The sequence below is a fragment of the Rhea pennata genome, chromosome 1 (assembly GCF_028389875.1).
Source record: "Rhea pennata isolate bPtePen1 chromosome 1, bPtePen1.pri, whole genome shotgun sequence".
NCBI classification, from domain to species: domain Eukaryota; kingdom Metazoa; phylum Chordata; class Aves; order Rheiformes; family Rheidae; genus Rhea; species Rhea pennata.
The window spans coordinates 201,279,861-201,307,197 of NC_084663.1; the positions used below are offsets into that span (position 1 = coordinate 201,279,861).

Genomic DNA, 27,337 nt, shown 5'->3' on the forward strand with positions numbered 1-27,337 from the left:
ACAAAACAAAGCAAGTTCAAGGTGCCTCAGAAAGCAGAGTCTGGTGTTTCATTAAATATTTTTGTTTATGCTATGTATTTCTAGGTTCTGTTTTGAGTTCAGTACCAGGATATGAATCATGTATTGTGTTTACCAGATGTTTTATTTCATTTGGGGATATGACAATATAGATAACTCCTAGACATCTAGGATTACAGTTATTTCACTCAAACCTTAGACTATAGTCTCTTTCCATCCTCCACTTTGTTTCCTCTTTGATTTTAACTGTTTCATACTATTAGTCTTTGCATATTAATTATTCTTGATAGAGGTTTCAAATATAAAACACAATTATGCTGTATTTTGTTATGATTATTTTATTTGCCTATATTTTCTGAATTATTTTTGACAAGAATTAGTTAATTATAAAGCTAGCCCAGTATGTCAAGCCAAGGAATATTTCTTGAGCCCCATCCTTCTCAAAGAAAGTCTCACTTTTAAATGATCCTCCAACGTGAATACAGCTAGAACATAGGTCTACTCAAATGTTGACTGTGTTTCACTATGAAATGGTAATGTTTTGTGTTTTTCCAGAGAGGTTTTTCCAGATAGGTTTTTCCTGTTTCTGTATACCCACCTCCTCTGCATTGTACCACAACTTCCTTGGTAGTTATTTTCTGTGAAAAAAATCTGAAAATGACTTGATTTAAAAGCATCAGGACAAAAAATTGAAGTATTAGATTGGTCTCGGTCTAATTTTAGGCAAAGAATGCTCTCATCATTGAAGTCTCTCTTAGGGCAACTCCCTTATACACACATTATCAGCAAGATCATCGTGCATCCTTCCTTTCCTTCATACAAGGATCTGTGCAGAGAAAATTCATTCAAAAGTGGGAATAAATTGGCCAGAACATGCACATCCAGAGATGAAGATAAAATCTGGGTCCTGATAAGGCCTCATCACACTGAAAGGGTTACTTCTTTCACTAGATGTGAGGAACTAATATAAATAATTAATCTGGCTGCTTGATCCATGCTGGTGCCAGCTCTGTTCTCTTCTCATGACATGAGATAGTCAGAACAGATAGTCTACCCTATCATTAAAACATATGAATCTTTGCAGTGATCCTCTGGTACTGGCAGCAGTAGAAATAAGCTTAGGATGTAGGGATTTGCTTCTGTTGTGATCCTGATGGTGAAGCAAATAATGATTGGAAGGAAGTCTGCTTTGTTGTTCTGCCCATACTAAACTGATAGAAAAAATTGTTCCTTGGACATCTGGCAGTCATTCAAATCCCAATGTAGATGGTGTAGATCAGATGTTTTTGAGATCCAGAGTCTCTAAAAGTGCAGTGCCCTTTTAGGGAGCTTGACAGTATTGCTGACACAAACATACTACAGTCAGGAGTCAGATCCCACAGAATCATAAGATTTACATTATAACGCTGAAATTTAAGAATGGGCTGTTTTAATTTGCTTTCTGATTTTAATCTTTTAGTTCTTGGTTTCAGTGTGCAACATATGAATGAGAAGAATGCAGGGTCAATTTAGTTTAACAGCAGAGGAAAATTTCCTGACAGTGACTCTTTAACTGGGTTGAGTCTATCAGGGAAATAGTGGTGGTCCATTATCTGAACGTACTGAAGCTTTTCAGAGCAGAGAACATGCAGTCAGAGTATTGGGAACACTTCCATACTAAGCTGTCATATCTAGATGACCTAATATGTAGTTTATGTTTAATTCTTATGGTTTTCCATATTCTAGATAAGGAATACATCTTGGGTGATGAAGACAGTTTGTCAGAGAGATCACAATGAAAAAAAATTTCCAGGCACACACACACCACACAAGTGCCTTGTTTCTAGAAAAATGGCAATGTTGGCAATGTACTTTGGATTGTTAATGCATGGTACAAGAGCCCAAGAATGCACTTAATGAAAACTCTAGTCATGACTATTAAAAGTCAGGACACTTTTTCATTTCTTTTTAGACTTGAAAATTGTGGCAGTTGTTCCCAAAAGACAAGAAAATGAAGCACATTCTAATTACATTTACAGTATGATTAAAAAAAAATATATAATACCACTCACTTTATGGAGTTACATTGGAGTAAAATCTCACTGGAAATGAAGTAAGAACTACATTCAAAAGCTCTTCTTCAATTGTATCCATAAAATTTTCAACACAATGATATATAAGGAGTGGAATCATAGAATAAAAAGCAGTGAATCCCTCCCCAAAGGTCTTACTATGTGCATATAAAAGCAAAGACAACAGTGGACAAGCAGACATAAGAGTTCAAGTATGAAAATGACAATCCTGGTGAGCACTATTTTACAATAGCTTGATTAATGACCTAATCGTTGTCTTTGTGTGAGTACTATAGCAAAGACGAGTGTGAAGGTAAACAGAGGCAGCTGTGATATATATAAGAAGATTTTCATCATCATGAATGTATATACAGAGAAAGAAGCTTTTTGATTTCATGCTGGCAAGTTGAGTACTGACAGCATAATAGACTGATTTGAGGTAGGGGCTGAACTGAGTTAGGAGCTGATTTCCGATAATAAATATGGAGGAGGGAACTAGAATGTGTTTCAACAGTAATAATATATCATTTTTATTGGAAGTCCTGAAGATCAGCTGATTTACAAGCAGGATAAAGACCATGTCTACAATGTTCACAGAAGATAGCTACTAAAGGGGACACTCCAATATATATTTTTTAAAATTTTCCAGTCCAAGTTTAGCATCCAGTTTTAATGTAATCCTCATGACTATTTCTATCATGCATCTGTTGAGTTATTGCTTTTTTTGTTAAGAAGGAAACAAGATGGACCTCTGTTCCTGATACTGGTGTTGAAAACTGAATGAACTCAGGCTGAGTTGAGTAAATCATAGGATATAGAGGAATAGAGGATATATTATGCATCCTCTGTACCATGCCCAGTCTAAAAATAGGTGGATCTGGTCCAGTATCTTGAGTTTGGGACGCAACTTGGAGCTGTAGAAGTTCAACATTTTACCCATGAAAGTGCATCCCTGTGGTAATCAAGATGTGGGTTACTATGCTGGAATTTAACCACCTACTCTATAAAGCCGGCTGACAAGTAGGACTACCACTTACAAAGACTTTGGTTTGGTTTGGTTTGGTTTCGGTCTGAGTCAGACAATACTCAGATTTTTTGTAACGTTTAAAGAGCTCCTAATACCTAACAGCTACTCAGAGAAATCAACATCTCTGACAACTTCATTGCTATCAGTAAAAAATGTTAACTCCTTTGGTCTCACCTGCTGATTAGATAGTGCAAATTAGAATACTCTGCAGCTTCTGTCATCAGTAATCTCAGGGCTCAATCACTAGGTTCTGCTAAGAACCTGTTGAAGAAGCAGAGAATGTTTATTGAAACCAAAATGTTTGAAGAGAAAAAGGTATTTTGGACTAACTAAGCAGGATTTTCCCCATGACACATTTTCAAAGTTTACATAGTTTAGTCCAATGACATAGAGAGATATTCAAGTTTTTAACAAGACAGTTAATGAATGAAGGAATGTCTAATCACCTTAGAGTTGCTCTCCACAAAGGACTATATTGAAAAACACATCTTTTTTGTTTTATCAAAGAAAACTTCTACTTAGGAGAATCCTGGTACCCTACAGAAATTCTGATAAATAGTGAATAAGCTGGTTGCATTTTAACATATGTTTCCAATATAGGTTATTGAAGATACTAACATGAATAAATTAACCACATTTTTCAGATGTTTTTGACATACTCTATAGAGTCTTTACAAAGAGATTTTGGAGTTGTTTGCAGTAGTGGCTATCTACAGCTAGAGATTTGAAAAGGAGAACTCTAGTATAAAGCAACATCATGTCAATTGGATTATTGAGTTAAAGGATTTGAGATGAAAAAATGTCAACGCTTTTTTGTGCCTGGGCAAGGTTTGGCCCTGTACTGCTTAAAACAGGAAGATTGAGTATTTTGAATGTTTTTTAGCATGCAGCTCATTTAAGAGTTCTGCAGTTTGCTATTGCACTTCTAGTTATTAGTAGTTGTGGAAAATCCACTGGTGACTCACTGAAAAAAACTCCACTTTTAAATGTCTGTGAAACACCTTATTCTTCATTCCTTAGGTAAACAGGGCATGGAAGTTCCCTGCCTCAGTTGGCTCTCATTTAATAATCTAAAAATACCTCCTGAGCTTCAGACTCAGACTTGACTCATAGTTTTATATGATTCAGGTAACTATCAACTAAATTTATCAAATGACAGGAGATTAGTTTCAATTCTCTTAGGTTAAAGTGGACATAATAATAATTAATCTTAAATCTTTGCACATCAGTTTTGGTAACCTGACTACTCATTTTAGGTTCACAGAAGTTTTGTAAGTCTCATTGGCATGATGCTCACTCATACCTTTAAATTCCATAATGTAAGAACAAGGGACAGTCCATTTGGAACGCTTGATCATCCGACAAAGCCCTTTTGCAGGTAGCATTTTGAAGGCATTTCTAGTCAGTCAGTTTGTTGATTTGTTTTTTCTTTTTGAATGAGTGTGCTAAAACTATGAATGAAGACAGTGATTAGTGGCATGGAATTTAGAGGGCAAAACTTACCCATGATGTATGGATTTGGGGTGATACCAGCACTGTGTGATTACATAGTGATTGGTCTGGGATGCCGTTTGCAGTGGATACTCTTTTGTCGGATTTATTGGCTGAAGAATGAATCTGCAAACTTCATTTAAACATATTGTACTAGAAAGTTTGAAAGATATTTGCATTTCAAATCTGTGGTAGTTTTTAATTAATTTGCTGACCTTATTGCTGTATAAATTAGTCTTTAGTGATGATTTCGCTGATATTTTTAGGTTCCTTCTTTAAAAGACACCAATAAATTTTCAGTATCACAGATGTGAGGACTGATTTGAGGTACTTAAAAATATGCCACAATTAATACATCCAAAACGACAGACAACTTTTAAATTGCGAACTAGTCTTTCTCAGTTTTACTATATACTCGGTAAGAAAAACTGCTTAGTTAAGTAACATATGTATGTGAAGATAAATTAACTAATGCTTGTGCATTTAGAAGCTGGAACACTAATTTTGAGAATTTCAATTCGTGGTTCATTACTGTGAATTCTGAGAAAACTCAGAGCTTGATAAAATTTTTGATAAATATTTTGTTCACTGAAGAAAATACAGTTTCCACGCATCTGAACATACTAACAAATCTGAAGTGGGCTCAAAGAACATAATTCAGACTAGATTCACAAAAGTCAGCAAAATGAGAGCAGTGCATTTTATGTTCTTCCTCAGAAGCCCAGATCTTAGGCTAATTTGATTCTTTCTGAAAGACCTGCCAGTGACCTACTAGATTAAAAATGGCTGTTTTTCAAAGAATCACAGCATCATAGATTAATTTAGACTGGAAGGGACCTCCAGGGGTTACATAGGCAACTCCCTGCTCAAAGCAAGTCTAATTAGACCATGTTGCTTCATGACCTGTCCAGTCAGGTCTTTAACACCTCCAACAATGGAGATCCCAAAACCTCTCTGAGCACCCATGTCCAGTGTGTGACCATTATCATGATAAAGAAAAGTTTCCCAATGTCTAATCTGAATTTTCCATATTCCAGCTTGTGTCCATTGCCTCTCACCCTGTCACTGCGCACCTCCAAGAAAAGTCTTGCTCCGTCTTCTCTGCATTCTCCAAACAGGTAGTTGTAGACAACAATAAGGTCTCCTGTCTGCCTTGTTTTTTCCAGGCTGAACAAGCCCAGGTCTTTCACCCTCTCCTCTATGTCTTGTGCTCCAGCCCCTTGATCATCTTGGTCGCCTCCATTGGACTCACTCCAGTACGTCTGTGTCTTTTGTGTTCTGGGAAGCGCAACACTGGACATAGCACTCCAGATGTGGTCTCATAAGTGCCAAACAGAGGAGAAATATCACCTCCCTGGATCTACTGACTACACTTTTACAAACTAAGGGTTCCAAACTGATTTTGTTTAGACTATTTCTGTCTTTAAAAGTACATAAAATGGAAAATATTTTTCCATTTTATTCCTTTGATAAGAAAGACAAACCCCAAAGACTTTAATTTAGATCAAAGTCATTATCTTTTTCAAATTTTCTTGTTTCCACTTAAGCAAAAAGTCACTTATTCACACAGCTTTTGTGAGAAACATACACTTATCTGGCACATAGCAAATCATATATCCTATAATTTAAGTTACTTACAACTTATTTTGCCACTTTTTTTTTTTTTTTTTTTATGTCAGCTTTGACTGGGAAATTGATCTTTTCTTCCTGTTATTTATTCTTTTCCTGTAAATGATAATGAAGTAGTGCTGCTAAAATTGCACAATAAGGTAAAACAATCCTTATGTTTTGATAATGTTAGAGGCCAGTGTGCACTTCCAAAGTTGTTTTTTGCTGCCACTGGGACAGCAGTAGCAAAAATGTATGATCATGTAAGATCTGTTTGTGTGAGTAAGTTAACTTTCTGCCTTTTGGATTTGGAAGGTAAATATCCTATCGTATAAGAACAAGAATATAATCTATAAGATAAATCTTCACTACCGTCACAGAAGTGACTTCTTGATGTTGTAAATTAGACTGCAGTGAACTTTGTGTTGCTAGGGCCAGACCACTATCATTACCTGACCTAGCCTGCTAAAATCTGGCTTGTGTTTCTTTACGCTGCACCACAGCCAGTGCTATCACAGCAGTGTAGTTAGAACAGCAGCACTGAAATATTCTGCCTGTCTCCATCCTGTAATAGCAGAAGACTCGTTAGGTAAAATTGTCGGATGATCATAGTGAACTGCTGATGCCTCACAGTACAGAGCATAACACTGCCCTGTGGTGTTTGCCAGTATGGCCTACTGGTCCAATGTGCATTCCACTGTGTCCCCACATCAGATATTCAGATTAATCCTGAATAAGTGTGCACAACACACCAGTAATGCACCCTGAAGATATTTAATAGCACTAAAAGTGAATATGCTTCACACTCACTATCCCATCTTTGCCTATATTTACCCAGATTTAAAGGAAAAGTAGTAATGGGAGATTTAAACTACTTGCATACAGCCTGGATGAATTTTTCATCAAGAAAAGATGTAAACACAAAATTTTAAAATGAAATTCTCTGAAATCATAAGCTAAATATGCTGTGATAGCCAAAAAAAGGCCAGCAAAGTGCTTGGCATCATCAGGAGGAATATTGAGTACAAGGCAGAGGGCATCATTTTGCCACTATATAAGACCTTCCCATGTTCACTTCTTGAGTTTCTTATGCAGTTTGATTCTCCAGATCTGAGAAAAGATGTAAGGACATTAAAGAAAGTACACACAAAGAAAATTAAGAATACTAAGGAAATGGAATATCTACCAAATGAGGAGTTTGGAGAAGAGAAGATTGAGAAATTGATATAACTGAGGTTTACAAAATCATGAAGGCAATGGATAAGTTGAATGTAAGCTGTTATTTCCCAAATCCTGTAATGGTATAACTAGAGCATTGAATGAAAACAGTAAGAGGTTGGTTTAAAACAGATTAAATGAAAACTTCTCTTACAGAATGAGAAGTGACCATCTAGAACTTACTACTACAAAAGACTGTGAAAGCAGACACTACCAGTCAAAAACTCAACAGACTGATGTGCTCTCCCTAGATACCATCTTCTGCCACTTAAGAGATATCTAAGAGATAAAACACAGAGCTAGATGGGTCATATAGGTATTTGTATGTTGTATGGAGAAATGGAAACAATTAAGTAAAATTGAATAAAATCAGGGCTTTGTGCTCCTGGAGTTGGGTACTCCAGGATTTAGGATTTAAAACTGTGTTAATCATTTCTCATGCAAACAAAAGCAGGAGGAACTGATTCTAGCCTTTAGTAGAGTGACAAGGACATTCATCTGGTGTGTTAGTGAACCTCTGTTCAATTCCTTACTTTGCTGGCTGTTTGGATTTGAAATTGCATCCCCTAGGCAAAATCTCTAATAATCAGAATTAGATCTCTCATGCTTTGAAGTCCTTTTTAGTCTGAAGAGTTTCTGTTTATGGAAAATGAGTGGATTAACATTACACAGAAACAACTCTTATCTAACTGCAAGTCAGAGGTCGATATTTGTAATGTTTCCTGTCAAGAACTGATCAAAAATTTCTTTTGGGTCAGCTATTTGGTTAGTTTCAAATAATTCTTTATAGGAAAGAATCCTCACAGAAAATGATGTTCCATAGTATTTTGTTAAGTTATTTAAACAAAGCTAAAAGATATTGCTTCACTGTTTCTCATTCCTCCTCCAGGACTAAAAAAACAAAAATCTGCAGTCCTTTCTTTTTTCCTAATCATTTATCTAAGCTTGGAATTTTAATAATCTTGTTATTTGATCATAATGAAGTTATTTTGAATAGTCAGAGCTTTCCATGTCAGCTTAGAACGTGTTTTATAAGATATTTTGCAGTGAAAAGAGTAAATGAATAGCTAAGCTTAATGCATGAGCTCTGTGAAATTTCCAGTAAATATTTGCCATGGGTTACTTTCATTCAGGAATTTTTATTTTATGTGCCAAGGGAACCAGAGGACACGTGGTGCCAGGTGTTTCATTAGTTTGAAATATTCTATCACAAGTATGGACAGATATTTTCTAACCTGCTTATATGATAAATTACCCTTCAGATTTAAGCAATGAAAAAGTAGACTAAACGATCTGGAGGACACTGAAACTTTGTGATGGCGTGACTTCAAATCTTCCCATTTTCTGACTGTCCAGTGGCCTTGTTGACATCACGATCACTTTTGGCACACGAAGTGGCTAAAAGAAGATGCTCTTACTCAGATATAAAGTCTATTTTGACTTACACCTTGCATTATTCTGGTGAGGTTTTTAAAGATTATGAATCAAAACAAAGAATGAACTATCACATGCCAAGTCTCCTTTATGACATACATAGTTTTGTCTTGCATTTTGTGTGTTTTCTTTTGTTACAAGGTTACATTTTTCTTTCTCTAGACCTTCCAATAAACTGAATGTGTTTCCTCACCTGGAAGAAAGTATGTGCTGCCAACTCCCACTGGCTTGTAGTATACCCTCAATTGCCAGGAGAGACAGTAGGAAATTTAGGGTGATTAAACAACCCGGGGCTTTTAATGGGAGGTTAATCACTGGCATCAGTCACGGAATGGCAAGCCCCTTTCAAGATTCACATACAGTTAGCAGATTTGCAGCAGCTGTTTAATGTGCTTAGTGCTTGTGAAAGACCTGAAAACAGTTAACTGCAGAGATGGGCGGTAGGTAGCTATCTGCATTGGATTTTAGACAGCATGTCTTCTAAAACCTTCCACTTGATTTAGCAGGGATGTTAGTGAACAGGTAGGACCACCTTCAGGCAATAGTCATTAGGGCAGTGAAATATGATTTAATTAGGGAAGAAATCAGTAAGCCACTATATGCAGTCTTCAGACAGCTAAAGTTTGTACAGGTATTAACAGCAATGGGCTGCAGAAGATGACTGAGCATGAATCAGATTCTGTAACAAGGAACTTTTTTTTTGTTGTGATGTTTTAAATACTCTAGCTGAAGCAGTGACTTCTCATTTTTATTTTCCTTACATGTGTTTCACATGTATAAACTCCTGGATGATTTCTTACTCAGACATTGACCAATAACTGACTTTTCTAGTGCCCTTTAGCAAGAGAAATATTTGTTTGTTTTATTTGGTCTATGGGTAGTCCACAACACCTAATGATTAGCCAACCTCTTGAGAAAGTGCAGATTTCAATATGCATCTAGGTGAGAACTAACTCTGGATTAATATGTTGTTATACAGTATGTATTGACAATAGAAAGGAACTATTTTTATTCAGACATTTGGCAGGAGTTCTAAAAAGCAGAATGAGAGACAGAAAGAGGGGATCCATTAATATCACTTAGAAAATACTTAAACACTCTGAAATAGTGAACTCCATAAGGAGATTAATGATAGGGTGGGAGGAATACCACAAACTCACCTCTCTATCTTATGGCATGATCATGATGGCCTGCCTATGGCAGACCAGCTTAGAAGTCTCTATACTTATGGATTGTTTTCCATCCTCCATGCCATCTCCATTCAGGGAGGGGAGCTTGACAGGAAAACGTTCAAATCTTAGCTTTCAGTCTGCATCTGTTCTGATTGCAGAGAATTTGGAGGGAAATTTTGCAAAGCAATGTAACATCACATGTCCTCCATCACAGTGCTTTGTACAGATGGTGTGTCTGACCTAGACAAAAAATCAGTGCAAAATTGTTTTACAGCTGAAAAGTGCTGAACTCATCCGGTAGAAAACAGTGACACATATACAAAAGACATATTCTGTCTTTCTACAGCCATGCTAAAGTAAGGATCAGAGCAACTTTTTATAAAACCATACACTAATGGTTGGTCTGAGAAGTATGTTTCTGACTCCAGTTGCCTCAAATACCTTAATGGCCTCGGCTTCCTGCTCTTGTACTCTTCTCTTTTGTTAGGTGTGTTACCTCAGGGCATTGATGGGCAATCTCAGTGTTCTGAGATTGCAGAAGCAGACTAAGGAAGGTATAAATGAGATACACCAGAAATACTCCAGTATATGTAACACTAGTCAGAGGCCTACAGCCCCTTCCTCAAGAGGGAAGGCTGGTGATACCCCTTCCAGGAGCAGAACAGTCTTTATGCCCACTGAGAGAATCCTATTACAAAGGATGGGTGCCTTTCAACATGAGTGTAGATGTGTTTGAGAGGCGGCTTGGACCCAAAGCCATAGGAAGGCTGAGAAAACACCCACCCCAAGCATTTCAGTGACTACTGTTGCTGCTGCTGCTGCTGGCCATAAAAAAGGACCATAAACCTGTATCAGTAGTGTAGTGAAACAAGAGGGCTCTTAAGGAAGGGGAAGTGGGAGTGTTAGAAGAGGAAAGTACCAGGTTAGGATGCTAAAAGCTGCATCTTTGCCCAGTGATAAACATAAGCTGAGCTACTTTTCTTAATTCAATAGCCTTTACTGTTTTGCAGCTCCTATTTCATTGCTTTTATGAATATGGCTGTGTGGATCCCAGATATAGTGTAATATTGACATGACTAATCTCTCTAAAGATGATATTGAAGCTCAGTATTTCAGCATGAAGATGAACCAGCATATCTGACAGCGGTCACCAGCTTGGCTACTCTTCTCCTGTTAACCAATAGTATTTCTAAACTTATTATTTCTAAATTTCTGTAATACTTTTATCCCACTAACCAACTGGAATTACTAGCAGATGGTCTTTATCACTGCAATGAATCAGAGCACACTCCCTGCTGAGGAAAGAGGAATAAGTAAGTAAATACCAAGGAGTGGCAGTTGCTGGTCCAGAAAAGTAAATTGTGAATGTCAAGGCCAGGAAAAACATGATCCAAGCTTTTCATCAGATGTCATAACAGAGACACATGATGAGAAATTAATTTTTAATGACTTGTAAAAAAAGTTGCAGAAATTCTTCCCTTTCATTTTCACTTTATCCCATAACTATTGTATTCATCAGTGTTTAAAGCTACATGGCAAGAAAGACTGAGTATACTTTACAGGGGGCTCTGTGGGAGAAAATTTCCTCATCTTTTCCCCATCCCCTTTGTTTCAATTGCATGCTGGACACCATATGCTTGTACTACTGCATCTGTAAGTCTTGTGAAAAAGAGGATGGAAATACAAAAGGGTATATGGGGAAGAGGTTGGGTTGATTGTAAAGGGCCAGAATGACAAAGGATAGCAGAAGCAGTAAGTAAATCTACAGGTATTACTGAAAATTCTCTGTTAACATTATTTGTATAGAGTATGGTTCTGCTAGTGTGCATGATATGTTTTGGCATTAGGTCAACTAATAAGAAGAGTATGTCAAAACATTGAAAGTATCTATTTAGAAAATAAGTCTGAATCACATAAAATTTCATTTGCATTTGCAAACCGTAATTTTTTGCTAATTAAATTTTTGTTTCATCTTCTGATCAGTATTTCACAGTAAATGAAGATCTGCTAATAATATGAGGATATTTGTCAATAAATTTGGACATGAGCCAGAAAGCCCAAGGTAAACACATGAGAATCCACTAAAGATAGATGCCAAGTGACAGCTAACATTTTGAAAACTTAATTTTGTTCAAATCTAGTCTTTCTACACTTCAGATGGAGCAAACCATCATTCATATACAAAATCTACAATCTGTGGAACTTGAATATTTTTTCAGTGTCACACATAAACATTCTCATCAAACTGTTTTCAAAATACTTGAATTTTTTTTACTTGATTATTGATATTAAGGCATAGACTCATAGAATCACAGAATAATTCAGGTTGAAAGGAACCTCGGGAGGTCTCTTGTCCCCTAAACCTCCTGCTCGAAGCTGAGTCAGCTGTGAGATCAGATCAGGTTGCTTAGGGCCATGTTCATTCAGGTCCTGAAAGATTTCAGGGACAGAGTCTGCATAACCTGTGCCACTGCCTGACTGTCCTCATAGGGAAGAAGTTTTTCTTATATCCAATCTGAACCTCTCTTGTTTCAATTTATGCCTGTTGTCTCTCATCCTCCCACCATACATTACCATGAAGAACCTGGCTCCATCTCCTTGACCATCTCCCCCTGGGCTCTGGCGGCTGCTGTCAGGTGCCCCTGAAGCTGCCTCTGCTCCAGGTTTGATAAGCCCAGCTCCCCCAGCCTCTCCGCACAGGGCAAGTGTTCCAGCCCTGACTATCTCAGTGATCTTCTGCTAAACTTGCTTCATGTGAGGGACGAGTTTTTGAATTAAAAGCACAGAAGCTTTTATACTGTATTTCTTTGTAATAGAAAAAGATGAAATACTAATTTCTACTAATTTTCCACCTTTATAGTTGAAAACATGCACTCTGCTAGGTAGCAGTAGGAAATTTTTAAATTCACTTTTAGTAATCTCTTACCCATAACTCAAACCTTAAATTTAAGTTTACCACTTGCTTGTAGTACTTCCTATAAAACTGTATGCATCAGACTTTTAGTTTCCCCCCTTCTTTTCAAGAGCTTTTGCAATAGAGTTGAGAAACTGTTTTTTTTAAAAAAAAAAAAAAAAAAAAAAAAAAAAGAAAGAAAAAAGAAAGCCCAGCTGTACAAACAACATGAATGTGGTTTGCAAGCGAAAGCCAGGGCGCTAAAAACCATACTTCATTTCCTAAGTGTTATAAAAATGTGTGGTTTTATCCCTTAAATTGCTTACAAATCAAAAAATTACAGTAAGTTTCACTTCAGGAGAGTCTTTGCTTCAAGCATTTCTGTAAAGGACAAGCACTTGCCCTTAGGCTTTGAGATGCCATCTGTTTGGGGTAGTTTTAATGCAGTTTTTTGATTCATTTGACAGCATCCAGAATTACTTGTGGAGGCTTTGAATTGGTAAATAAATCTGGAGTGAACATGCGGGTGCAAATCCCAGTGGATGTTGACTTAGAAGAAGAAAAGGCATCAGGAATATGGCTTAATTAGGCTGTACTTGTAATCATTCACACCTGAAGCGTATCTGGTAATATCTCATCTGATGTAAGTCATTGTTTTGTGAGCAGCTGTCACAACTCTCACGTTCTTAATGACACTTCAGAGAGGATTTGCTCTCATCTACTCAAAATCCACATAATATGTCCTTTTCTTGTGCTGCAGTTGTTCTTATAGAATGTAGGATGAGAAAAGTTTTTGTGGGGTTAAATACTAGAGGCAGTACTAATTTGAAATATTTGGATTCAGCATGCTAGTAGTCTTTCTAATTTCTTATTATTTAAGAGCTATGGAAGGCATAATATTCTTAAATGGTGATCAGTGAGAAGCCTGACTCAGAATTATGATGAATTCTAATTACTAATAAAGGTGATAACATGTATCAGAGAAAAGGGCTTGTGGATGAAGGAGAAGGATCTATGTGTTTCTGCCAGGCTGCTAGCTCTAATTTTCACAAACAAAAGATACTCTGAACCAGAAAGTTTCAGAGGGAACTTGGAATTTGAAATCCAACTAGGCATTTAACATGCAAAATTTCTATTTTGTCCAGACAATTTATTTAAACCCCCAAACCGTCCAAATTTTTGGATTTAAATGTTGAATTGCTGTATAAATAAATCATCCAGTAATATTTGCTTTTTCCTAATGATGATTTTTGTTACACCTACACTGAATTATGTCTTTCTATGAACAGTGGCTCTCCATTCATAGCAGAGGTTTTCTTAATAAAATTGGTATAGCCTATTACTTAAATGGCAAATTTACAGATAGGGAAAATATTTTGCCATGATGGAATAACTAAAATTAAACATTTTAAAGACATATTATATGTGTTTCTGGGTTAACATGAGAAATAAAATGCGTCAAAACATACCAGGATCTAATTATGAATGTTAGAGAGCCACACTGAGGTACTGAGGTAGTCTTTAAATAGATTTCTGTGAGTGTAAATGTAAATATTAGGTTTTTAAAAATAGAAATGTAAGGTGTTGGATTGGATATCTCAAAAGCAAATATAAAAAAATGACTTTTTAGCTTTGGCCTGGATTCCTCATTTTCGTTTTCTATTTTTTTGTATTGTTAACCAGCTTCTTCCCATTTAGGAGCAAAATTAGATTGACTGATTGATTTCCTAGCTAGCAACAGAAATGCATGTTGTAATTGCTATACTCTGTTAAATGTAATTTGTAATTTAAGTGCACTACTGCATCACTACTGCTAAGCCAAAATCCTGTGTAACTTCAACTAACTTAAAATAAGTAAACTTTATATTAAACATTAGACCCTCTGTATGTGGCATATCTAAAAGAACCTGGTCAGAGAGTATTGGACTGGCAGTTGGTTACCACATCTTGCAAAGTACTAAAGTAATCAGAATTAATAAATAAAATACTTCTACAATCTCAAAACATAATGCCTATAGTCATTCTTCCAAATAATTATCCTTTTTACAGGTTTCATTATTTATTTCATGAACCAATAAAACTCAATGACTGCAAATGCTATAGATATCTTCCTCAAACTGTTAGTGCAGTCTGTATACAGTAGCACTATCCTGATTATAGTCAGGAGCATAACAAAATAGCCAGGTCTTGAGAAGGTTAATGTTTAGTGATATACCACCACATATGTGCAAAAACTACCATTAAAAAGGAAACAACTGCCAATTAATAGCTGATGGTTCAGCGTCCCGCATTTATCCTGAAGCAGAAAAAGTTGTTGGTAGCTCTCATACTACAGTTAAGCCAAAGCTGGAACCTAGGACTTCTGGGGGGCATTCGAGGTGGTTTGAACCCTGTGAGAGTTAGTAGCCACTGCCTTGCATGGAGCATCAGACTGGGGATACCCCACATCTCTGGGGCAGGTTTCCCTTATCCCCTGAGTTTTGCCTGGGTAGGAGCTGTTTGGACAGAGCAAACTTGGATTGCTGCATCTCTTTGAAGCAACTTCTCTCTCAGAGTTTTACTGTCCACATTAGTTGGGAGCCATTCTACCTACAAGGCCAGATGCTGCCGGCGTGCTGCTGGGGGGTGAATAGTTCCCCACTGCCTTCATACTGTAGAGCTGCCACCTTGCACAGAAGTGTGCTACCTCTCGGCAGTGTGGTGGCTCCTGCTTTGTTTGGGCCTTAGCTCTAGAAGTAGTCATGTAAATTGATGTTCCTACATATGCACTCGCTGGCCAAACACCCATCACAGCTAGTCATGGCAGTCAACGGAGCCCAGCTGCAAGGGGCTCAATACAGTGCCATAGAGTGTGTTTTTAACCACTCTGGGACTCCATTTACCCAGCTACACAATTTCCTTTCCCAGAGGAAGCTGGCTGAATGTGATTGCACAGCCCTAGGCAGCAGACAGGCTCCAGTTTGAAATATAACTTGCTGTAAAAATAATTAACAAATTAACCTATTGACTTTTGTTTATTTTTTTAAGTGAAGTGTCTGCTGTCTCCGTGTCACAGAGCATTTAAAACATTCACTATACAGTGCTATTTTGAGCACCAAACACAGAGTGTAAATCAAAACATGACACCTTTCAATTATTTGCGGTAGTGAAATGTATATTGAAACCATATGGTTGGCATGATTCTTGTTTTCAAATAATTAGCAGTTAAATGCTGGTTTGGGACACTTCATTTCTTCCCACCACTTCTCCATCTTTCTTCATCGGTTTCTCCTTCGGGGAAAAAAGGGCATGATCACAGGCAGCCTCTGATGTGCCTGTGAAAATTACCATCAATCCAACTAAATTTACCCACACCACAATATGCAGAATTGCGGAAATTTTGCAGTGCTTGTTGAAATTCTACTATTCAGCAGTTTGGTGGGTTTGTGTGCTTATGAAATATAACATTTCATGCTTGCTTGTTTGCAGTGGGGTCAGCATAAGGTCTATGAACCACTGCTGACTGCTTTTAGCATCTTTACATCTGACTTCACAACTTTTAATCCCTGGCTAAAACTGATATAGTTGGATCACGTGAGCTTGTATAATAGATATCATATCTTACATTGCCCAACACTGGCCGGCTTTGAAATTATCCCATGTCATTCCCAACTTAAAACTTCACTTTTTAGAAAAGACTTTAAAGATTCAGAGTATTTAGGCAAGAGAGAGCAACTTCAGAGGTCTGTACTTAGTTCCTAGATCTGTCAAAAGCTTTTCATGTCAAAATTCATGTACTACTACTGTGATATTGTTTCTTCTGAAAAGGGGGGGATACTGCTGATTTTCACCTTCCTTTTTATGCGCTTGCTTGTTTACACAGTGCTTCACTAGTGTCTCTTCAATTTGTGTTTAGCATAAAAAAGTCTGTGCCTCAATACGACTTTCTAGCTATGTGTAATATAAATAGAAATAATAATAAAATGAGTAAGCAAACATATTGGATCATGTATATTTGCACGGCCAAGGCTCCCAAAGGAATAAACTAAATGTACAGAGAACACAAGATTCAACCATAGTCTACTCGTGGATGGGTCATTACACACAGTCTTTCAGAAATCAATTCTATTTTAGTATTTTTATTTAATACCTGTGACAGGATAATTACAGACCCTTTTCCTTTCTTTTTCTACGTTTTTCTACTCACATAAATAATCTATTCAAAACACTAAGCTGTCTTTTCACTTATTTGTTTTGCTGTCTTATAATAGAAAAAGACCTATCTTTGCACACATTTCTTCCTACACAAATCTAATAAGATGTTTGGAGAAAAGCTGTTCCCTTTGTAATTTTTCCCTTATAATTACATTGTCCAATTATTCAAATATTCCTTGGAAATATCTTAAAACAATTCTGTAAAGGGCAAAGTTTTCAAAAGAATTTGCATACAAATTTCTCTTGGGGCACTATTCTACAGTCTATAATGTCACTCTTGTACCTAGCTAAATAAATTCTTTCTGCTCTACACTTTTATCATTCAAATGTTGTGTCTGATTATTTGACTTAACCTTTAATTACAAGGTAGCTAAACTATATCTCTGCCTGCAACCATTTAGGAATAATTTGGTATAATTCTGTTGTAAACATTGATGAACTGATCACGTTTTTACAGGAACAATTGGTTAGAAAATTAATTCTTTTATTGCAAAAGCAAAGACACCAGCATCACAGCTGCAAAAGAGTAATGGTGTAAAGGCTTGACAGAAAGAAATGCTTCTATTTAAACCTGGAAGATTGCAGTGATATACAAATGGTGATATACAATTATTTTCCTTTGGGCACAAGAAAGCTAATTTCAGAGAATTTGGAATTCACAGGAATTTTTGTTGTAGAGCTTTAAACTATTTATTGTTACAGATTTCTGAGACACATTTGCTGCTGCTCTGCAGAGCAGTGAAACTCATAGCTTCACAGTTATGGAGGATGCAAGGTCTCAGGAAAGTGTTTCTTACAACCACTGAAACCACGACGAGGCAGAGCCATTGGTTCTTAGCCCCACACAAAGCAAGCAAAATTCACCGTAATCTCTCCTTGCTGCATGCCCTCTTAACACTAATGAGAATGATGCTACAAATATCAATAGAGAGATGTTGGAAGGAAAGAAATAAGATGTATGCATAATTATTGGCCTTGCACTGGTGAGAATGGCTGTGTCTGCATTTGCAGGTAGTGCAGTATGGCAGAAATATCAACAATATGGATGCAGTGTTCTTCCCACACACTTCAGCGCACAGTGCTTTTTAAGAAGAAAGATAATTAATGTCTTTACAACACCATTGCTGAATGAATATAGAAAATACCAGAGCTGGCAATGTAGAGGAGAATTTCCAGATGTCTTAACAGATGTTATCTACCCCTCATTGGTATAACCGTAGTTAGCACCGCCTGAGATGGGCAGTGAGGTAGAAATAGCCTAACTGCCAAATTCCTCCAGCTTTGTTTGCTTTTGCTATTTGTCATGATAAGATAAAGGCTAATATTGTTCAAGTAACAAATTGAGCTTTTACTCATTCAGCTTCACTGATTCTTGTCTGCTTCCTGTTGTGTCAACAAGGCGACGTTCACTGTAGCATGGTGTGTATCAGAAAGCCAGGTGAGGTTTTTCCATCAGGAACAGTCTCCACATAAGGGAAAGGTTGATTCAGTGATTCAGCTGAAATAGCACCTCCCCTTGGCCTCCACACCTGTAGGTATGTGATATGATACAAAACTTAGCAGCAGGTGAGACTGGAGTAACCTTGGGGAGAAAGAAATCAACTTTGAGCTTTAATATACATGTATGTATAATAACATCTATGCCTGTCATAATACTGAATTTATGGCATTTATTTTCCACCTTGTAAATGAAAATCACATATTTTTGCCATTCAGTAACACACAGATTCATTGTCTAGCTATAGCTATTAGAGTGCCCCTCTCACACTAGTAGCTTTCTCATCAATCTGTGGCTGTGCTCCCACTGTAAAGTAACTTAAATTCACATTTTTAAAGGAAGACAAGGTCTATCAACTGGTCACTTTATATGACCTGGTTTACAAATAATCAAAGATATTTCTAAGTGGATGATATTCAAAACTATTTCCCCATTTTTAATGTTTCTGGTACATCTGAAGTTGTAATCCATTCTGAGCAGTAGGTAGGACGTCTCTTTAAGGATCACTGAAGTAAAATTTGTATTAAAGCTTTAGAGTTATATTTTTTTACAGAAACAAGGAAATGTAGTATCCTATTATATACTCCATAATGTTATTTCTTACTAGCCAAGCAATATTTATTAATGACTGAAGTATTTTTGAACTATTATTGCTGGTAAAGATTGCAGTTGAACTAGTGTAACTATTGAAAAGTTGCATTATTTTACCCCAAAAAATCATAAATCTTGTTAAATATTTTTTCACCTGTCAAATAATAGAAAAACAATTATTCTAACAGAGGAGAAAAGAAATAAGCCAGTGTAAGTTATTGCAAAATAATCAAAATAGCACTTTGTTTCTATCCATTTCTTCCCACAACCTACATAAATATTCCAAGACCATGTTTATATGAAGATATAGTTTCAGAGCCCTCAGTGGGACAACAGATGCCTAAACCACATTGTGGAGGGAAATAAAAAGTAGCTGTCTAAGCATGTTTACTTTCAGTGACAAGGAAGTTCTAGCTTGTCCCTAAGTGATGACTCACTGACTTGGGACTATAAAAGTAAAGGTAACTACTCTCTAAAACATCAGAACTTCAGAAATCCATCATGATGCAATCAAGACTCTCAGCTGTTTTCTTTTTCTTGTTGGGTTTGTCATTTTGCCTGACAATCCCTATTCCTGTTGAAGATAGCCATGAATTCACAGAGAAAGATCTTCAGTTTGCAGAGGTACTGTACATAATAACTAATTTGCATGTTTTATAGTAAGTTGTATAGTTACAATTGTTCTTTGGAAACTAGGGTTATTGCTTCTTTTTCCCTTCTTAGCACTATCTCAGGACTCACTATGATCTCCGTCCAAACCCTGCTGGCGTAATGAGAAAGAGTGCCAACACAGTGGCATCTAAACTTCGAGAAATGCAAGCTTTTTTTGGCCTTGAGGTGACTGGAAAATTAGATGAAGAAACATATGAGCTGATGCAGCAACCAAGATGTGGTGTCCCAGATGTGGGGGAATATAACTTTTTCCCTAGAAAACTCAAATGGTCAAAAACTAACTTGACATACAGGTAAAAGCATGGAATTTTGAGTATTATTATTGTGCCTTCTATCCAGTTACCTTGTTCAGTGGATAGCTCAGTACATGAAGTTTATGGGAGAAGGGTACATTGAAGTTTGACAAGATTCATATGGGAGTTTAAAATCTTTATGGTCCTAAGCCAAAGCTCAAGGAAATAAATACATATTTTTCCATTGTAATTTGTTTTTGTGGGAAACCTGGTATAGATAGATGCATAGCATGCTGCTTACTCCTAGTTTGGCCCACCTGTGCATACTCTAGGTACATCTACGGTGCTAAATGAAAGAAGGGTGGGGATGGAGCACGTGCACTTCACCACTGATCCTCAAACCACTTAATCTTGGATGGGTTATGGTTTTGTGTTGGAAGTGCTTTGGTGAGGTCTGTTCACAACAAATCCGTTATAGAGGGAGTTATCCCAAAGCAGTGAAGACGCAAACCAGTCTGCAACATGACTGTGAAGTCAAGGACTGACCCTTGTCCATCTTTCGTTTCACAGTACAGACCTGGGCTCTTCAGCTGCAGTGGGAGTGCCACTGCTGTAGAGTGCCCTCAGGGCACCCAACACTGAGCTCCAGCCCACCCTGGCCCTCGCAGTACTCACTAAGAGGATGGCAATTATCTCGCCTAAAATCAAACCTTGGTCACCCTAACTTCCTTGACAGATAGTGAAAAGATACAAGCTTTTCTAGGGAGAAAATGGACCGATATTCTAGACATTTCTTTAGGATGAACATGTCCTGAATGTACCTATTTCTCTCTATTGACTAAAAGGGGTTTGGGTGACTACTTTCCATGCAGGTCTGATCTGTGCAGGTCACACAAATCCCCATACCATGTCCTCAGGTGGTTAGCACTAGGAAGCTATGATGCTGCAAAATCATATGCTAGCTCCTTCTCTCTAAATATCTGTGATTATTGATAGAGAATTTGACCATTTCCTGTCTGAATTTCTTTAGCAAATTGCAAACATGAGCACACAAATCTCTGTCTGAGATATCAGTCCAGTAGCTGGTAATAAATATTGTTTTTATACTGATGATTCCATGTCCACAAAAAGCACTTTAGATCATGTTTTGCCTCTCCAGGAAGTCAAGGTCATGAGATATTTTATATGGCATAAAAAAACTTTTAAGTTACTGATATAGTTTGACTTAATACAGAGTACATCTGTCATTTTCTGTATCCTCTGGTGCATATAAAAGCAACTACAAAAAGCTGTTGGTTCATTTCAGAAGTCTCTGAGTGATTCTGATGGAAATGGAAATGGTCATTTTATCATTTGGAATGTTATAGGCAGCTGCCCAGCTCTTTGTTTTCAGATAAGACTATAAGGAGGAAACAAGCAACACCTTGTTAATTAGGTGTACAGTCTCATAAAAGTGTATTACAAAGTTGCTTCAATCTACACCATTTAACTGGAGATATTAATCTGTTTGATAGAATTATGAATTACACTCCAGATCTGAGCCGTGCTGAAGTAGACAGAGCTTTCAAAAAAGCATTCAAAGTTTGGTCTGATGTGACACCACTTAACTTTACTAGAATACGGAGTGGAACAGCTGATATCATGATCTCCTTTGGGACTAAAGGTAACAAACTTTTCATATTTTTGTTATATCATTATTATTTTAATAAAATGACATATAATTGATTTCATTCTTTTGATTGCTGTTTTATAGAACATGGTGACTTTTACCCCTTTGATGGCCCTTCTGGCTTGCTGGCTCATGCTTTCCCTCCTGGTCCAGACTATGGAGGAGATGCCCATTTTGATGATGATGAAACTTGGTCAGATGATTCCAGAGGTAACATAAGTTCCAGAGGTTGTTTGAAATGGTTTTAAAGGGGCAATTTCCACCTCTTTGATGTTTATGAGCAGGTTGTTTTGTCTGTTTACTGTTCATAAATCATTATGTTCACTGTCTATTTTCAGGAGGTTACTTTTAATCTCCAGTCATAAATAGGAGTGTAACACCTACTAGCATCACTTCCTATGTAGAGGTGATTAAAAAGCTTGGCAAACAAGGCAATTTGGGAACTCGGAGTTCTGTCAAGTTCTGTCAGCTTGTCATTTCACTGAGCTCAAGGGCAGCATACACACACACACACACACACACACATATATATACACATATATACACATATGTGTGTGTGTGTGTGTGTATATGCATATATTTATCTCACCTGCAAATCAGCTTCTTGTATCTAATACGAAAATTCTTCACTTTACTTATACAAAAAAAAAGTTTTAATAGAACAAAACACTACATTTTCAGTACTGTGGTATTTCATCCTCCAAGCACTACATCTGACTGGTGCAAATGCTGAAACCAATATGGGCTGTCCACTGAAGGTACATTCCCAACAAAACTTCTCTTGATTTGGGTGAGACTAAGGCTTCACTCTAGAGCTTTCCAGTGTTAAGAAATTTAAGGGAATCTACAGCTGGCTACAGAAGGACATTGTCAAGTAAGACCTATTTTGAATACCTTTTATGAGATACTGAATTGGTTAGGCCCTTATTGAAGCAAAACTAACAGTAGCTTGAAATAAAACAAGCAATCACACATTATTTTTCTGTTTCTTCATTTCTCTCTTTTATTTTCCCATGTGTTAAGGCACAGTGTTAGGACTGATTGATTAGTCCAAGTCCACTCCATTGATACAGGGAGGTATACATTCACTTCTACTGTGATCTCTTGTAGGGTATAACTTGTTTCTTGTTGCTGCCCATGAATTTGGTCATTCGCTCGGGCTTGAACACTCCAGAGACCCTGGAGCTCTGATGTTTCCTATTTACACATATACTGGAAAAAATGGTTTTGTGCTTCCTGATGATGATGTTCAAGGGATCCAAGAACTCTATGGTAAGTCTGTATAATAAAATATATATACTTCCTGTGTCATTATAACCTGCTGCAGATACACCACACAGTCAAAGAACTGTAGATGTCCAATAGCCACAATCACAACTGATTAAGACCAAGTCACTGGATTCTTGGCAACCAGATTTTAGGAACAGAAGATGCTTAGATTTTATAGTTCAGAGAGAAAAAACAGGAAACAGCATTGCAGAGCATAGTTGATAGTTATGCTTTCTCCTTCAGGAGGGGTTGGGAAGAGGTCTGATGCTTTTCAAGGTGTTTCGAAAGAGAAGGTAAAACAGAATCTAACAGGGGAAACAGAAATGTTTAAGTTTCAATGTTTCACCCTGCAAAGAAGAAAATTTTGGGGATCTTCAAAACTTAGGGTCCAGAAAGCAAGTCCATTTAACATCTTTGCAGGACAGCTGAACTGTAAATCCAGTAACGTATCTGGGCTAAAGGAAAGGTAGGAAGGGAGAACAGACTTTCTCCAGTACAAATGATTTGCTTATTATGCTTGGTGTTTGGAAACTCTTCCATGTCCTATTCAATATTATGATCCACAGAAAGGCAATTAAAGATATTAAATCTAAATCATAGTATATGGTTGCAGGTGCTGGAGACAGAGATCCAAACCCCAAACATCCAAAAACGCCGGAGAAATGTGATGCAGAATTGTCTCTTGATGCAATAACAGAACTTCGTGGAGAAATGCTTATCTTCAAAGACAGGTAAAGAGACTGACAGATTATGGCTATTGTGTATATGGAATATGCTGGATGTGTACAGTACATGACCAGATAAATGAAAGAAGTACCTGTCTAGAAAATACTGCGTAAAATTTAAGCAAGAAAAAACATCATTTCACTTTTTTTACTCAGTTTTAACAGATATAAATAAAACAGATCACAAATCAATACAGCTGCTTTAAGATTCTACACAGTATATCTTTTTAGGCAGGATTTATAATGCAATTGCAGACTTGACGTCATGTAATATGAAGTGAAGCTGATGTGGCTGAATATGCTGACCCTATTGCTACACCTTCTTCATTTCACAGGGCTTTCTTCAATACGCAGAACTCTACTAACATTTCTTTAAATGAAGTTGTACTTCATTCAGAAGCTTACAAAAGGCAGCAGTGTTTCTCTTCTTAGCCTAATGAACAAAAGATTCAAACTTTTGTTTTAAGATGATCACAATGTAAGTGACAGAAATGGTCTGCAGCTCAGTGAGTAGAAGGAAAGGACAAGCCTATTAGTGGCCCTAGGTACTGATAATGTTGTCTGTTATGAAAAAAGTGGTCATTCACCATTAACTAATTGTTAATATAACATCAAAGATATTGTCATTCTGTAGCATGATAAGGAATATACAATGTATTTTCTTCTTCTAAACTAGGTTTTTCTGGCGACTGCACCCTCAGATGGTTGATGCAGAACTGGTGTTACTTAAATCATTTTGGCCAGAGCTTCCAAATAAAATCGATGCAGCTTATGAAAACCCCATCAAAGATCTTGTGTTCATGTTTAAGGGTAAGCCTTTTATTTTGTTGTTGGCAGAAAAAATCAGATTTTCAATCAAGCTCAATTAGCAATGGAAAAGCATTCAACAGAAGAATGTAAAATCCTTCCTTTCCTGCTCAAAAACCAACTTGTTTTGATTTCAGCCCATGCAAAACTACAAAATTTTGAGTGGATTAGGAGGTATACAATTAAGCTCAGATGTCTAGGATCACAGTTAGCATAAATTGTTTAATACAATGCAGATGAGAAGACAGCCTAAGAATCTGTTAGTGATATGAAAATAAGGATTATGGCATCCTCATTTTACCCTATCATCAAAGGTGAGCTTTTACAAAATATTAATGCATATTTTGTTCTTATTTTCAGGAAAGAAAGTCTGGGCTATGAATGGTTATGACATAATTGAAGGCTTTCCTAAAAAGATATATGAAATGGGATTCCCAAAAGAAATGAAAAGAATAGATGCAGCTGTCCACGTTAAAGACACTGGCAAGACTCTCTTTTTTACTGGAAATAAGTACTGGAGGTAAGATAGAGACAAGCTGGTGCTTCTTTTTAATTTTTGTAGTCATAATCTGTCTAGAAGTGCCAAAAGATCAGCAGGCTATTTCAGATTAGGCACTTCGTTGTGGGTCACATTTTACCAGTCTGCGGCCATCATAAATGCTACAGTTCTGCAGAATATGTTATAAAGGCAAGTTTAGCAAGCCTTTTTTTAAAGCATAAATGTGACAGAAAGGAAAGGAGAACAAATTGCTCCATTCCAGGAGAGTTTATAACATGGACAGAGTTCCCTCCTTGCGTCCTTCAGTTGGTTGTGTGGCACAAAATGGTTTTTTAATGTTGATCCGAGAGAACAAAACATTCATACTACCTTATGTTGGCTGTTTTTGTTGGTCGTGAATAGGACTTATATCGAGGTTAGTGATAAATCATTAAGAAAGATGCTACCGTCCCTTCCCAGTACCTCTGTGCCAAACACCCTCAGCGTAGGCTTGTAGTGCCAATAAGTCCTGGTACAATCATCTCCTTAAAAGACATAGTTTATAGCTCAATTTTGAAAACATACTTTTATTGGGTTTTCTGGGATTGTATTTTTGGTGTAAGGGTGCTCTACTTATTGACTTGAGATTCATTATTGCCCTAGATATCTAATGGCTGCTGCCTACTCCTGACATGAGTAACTTCAAGCATACGAAGGGAACAGACTGAAACTCCTAAGCTGTTAAATCCTCTGAATTTACATTTTCTTTTTTATGTCTAATATAGTTATGATGAAGAGAAAGAGGTTATGGAAACAGGCTACCCCAGACTGATAGAGGAAGAATTCCCAGGAATTGGTGACAGAGTGGATGCAGTCTATCAAAGAAATGGTATATAGTCTGATAATGATGCTTTATTACCATTAGCTATGCCTGAAACTTGAGATTAATGTTTGGTGGGACATTCTGTCATTTCTAATTTTGATTTGTGTGACATCAACACTTATGCTCTTGACTGAACAAGGCTTCTGATCAAAAGTGCCTTCTGGCAAAATCTTTCTCTATAAACTCTGGAGATATATGTATGTGAGAAGCCAAAGGAGACCTGTTTCCTTGCTTAGGCCCTTTAAGTAGTAGAATTAATACAGAAATATTATAATGAATCCTTTCCTTCAAATGCAGACCCTTGCTTTCCAATTCTTTAAAGGAGCGCCACTCTTCCTATCTAGTATTTCCAAGTCAGAGAATTAAACATTAACAGGTACAATCTAGATTTTCCTAAGCAAATGATACATAAAAGTGCAGAGGTTGACACTGCATTAAAATACTAGTTGTTTTAAAACATTGATCCAGGTTTGTCAAATGGAATGAGGACCTGTGAAAATTTAGCTTAGCATTTTAAAAACTTAAATATTGCATTTAACAAAGTCATTCAAAAATCAAAACAGGACAAATTTTATCTGAAAGATAATTTTAATGCCACAGATTTCTCAGAGTTAACTCATTTTGATTTTCTTTTTCCCTAGGTTATCTCTACTTTTTCAATGGATCATTGCAGTTTGAATACAGCATCTGGAGCAAAAGAATTGTCCGTGTCCTGCATACTAATTCCATATTCTGGTGCTAATTACTTGAGGGGCATGTTATAGGCTGTGGAGCAGCTTGTAGTACATGGAAATAATATTATAGAAATAGAGGTTTATTAAAGGAAAACAAGGTTCTGTGAACAAGTACTAGCTACCAACCACCAAATGTATACTGTATATATGGAACTATATAGCTGTATGTCAGTCTGGAACTGAATTAACTTAATAAGAAAGGAAAAGAGAAATGATTAGCATTTCAAGGGGCATTACACCATTTAAAGTTCATCTAGCATTAAAGTTGGATTCCTCTGTGAGATGCTGGATGCATCCTACATAATCATACGCACTATTAATTCTCAGTAATCTGTGTATTCTAACATCTTTTAGAGATCTCTTAGCATCTCCCAAGTAGTAGCACTCATAAGCCCAGAAATTTTATCTTTTTAAACTAATCCTTAAATTCTTTGTAAAATTTCCATTAAAGCACTGGGGATTCAGATGTGTAAAAAATAAGTCTGGAGTGCCTGGTGATACCCTGAGCAGGGTAACACCTGACTACTGCACTGAAGTTAGAGAATGCAAAGGTATTTGAATGTATTCTTATTAGAGTGGAGCTGTCCCCTTGGAAATTGATGCCTGTGTTATCTCTGAAAGAAGCTGAGGGTATAGAAACATTGAGGTGTCTCAAAGCAGACATCAAAGCAG

General features: G+C 36.9%; 1 protein-coding gene across 1 annotated transcript; it reads left to right on the forward strand.

Annotated features, from left to right (window-relative positions):
• The first annotated feature begins 19,681 nt into the window (after nt 1-19,681).
• LOC134141386 (collagenase 3-like) lies at nt 19,682-26,673 on the forward strand. The gene is made up of 10 exons (XM_062577612.1): nt 19,682-19,819; nt 19,919-20,160; nt 21,615-21,763; nt 21,854-21,979; nt 22,880-23,041; nt 23,652-23,769; nt 24,440-24,573; nt 24,931-25,090; nt 25,834-25,937; nt 26,573-26,673. The coding sequence occupies exons 1-10, from the start codon at nt 19,697-19,699 to the stop codon at nt 26,671-26,673; spliced, it is 1,419 nt and encodes a 472-aa protein (XP_062433596.1). The 5' UTR covers nt 19,682-19,696.
• The last annotated feature ends 664 nt before the right edge of the window (nt 26,674-27,337 follow it).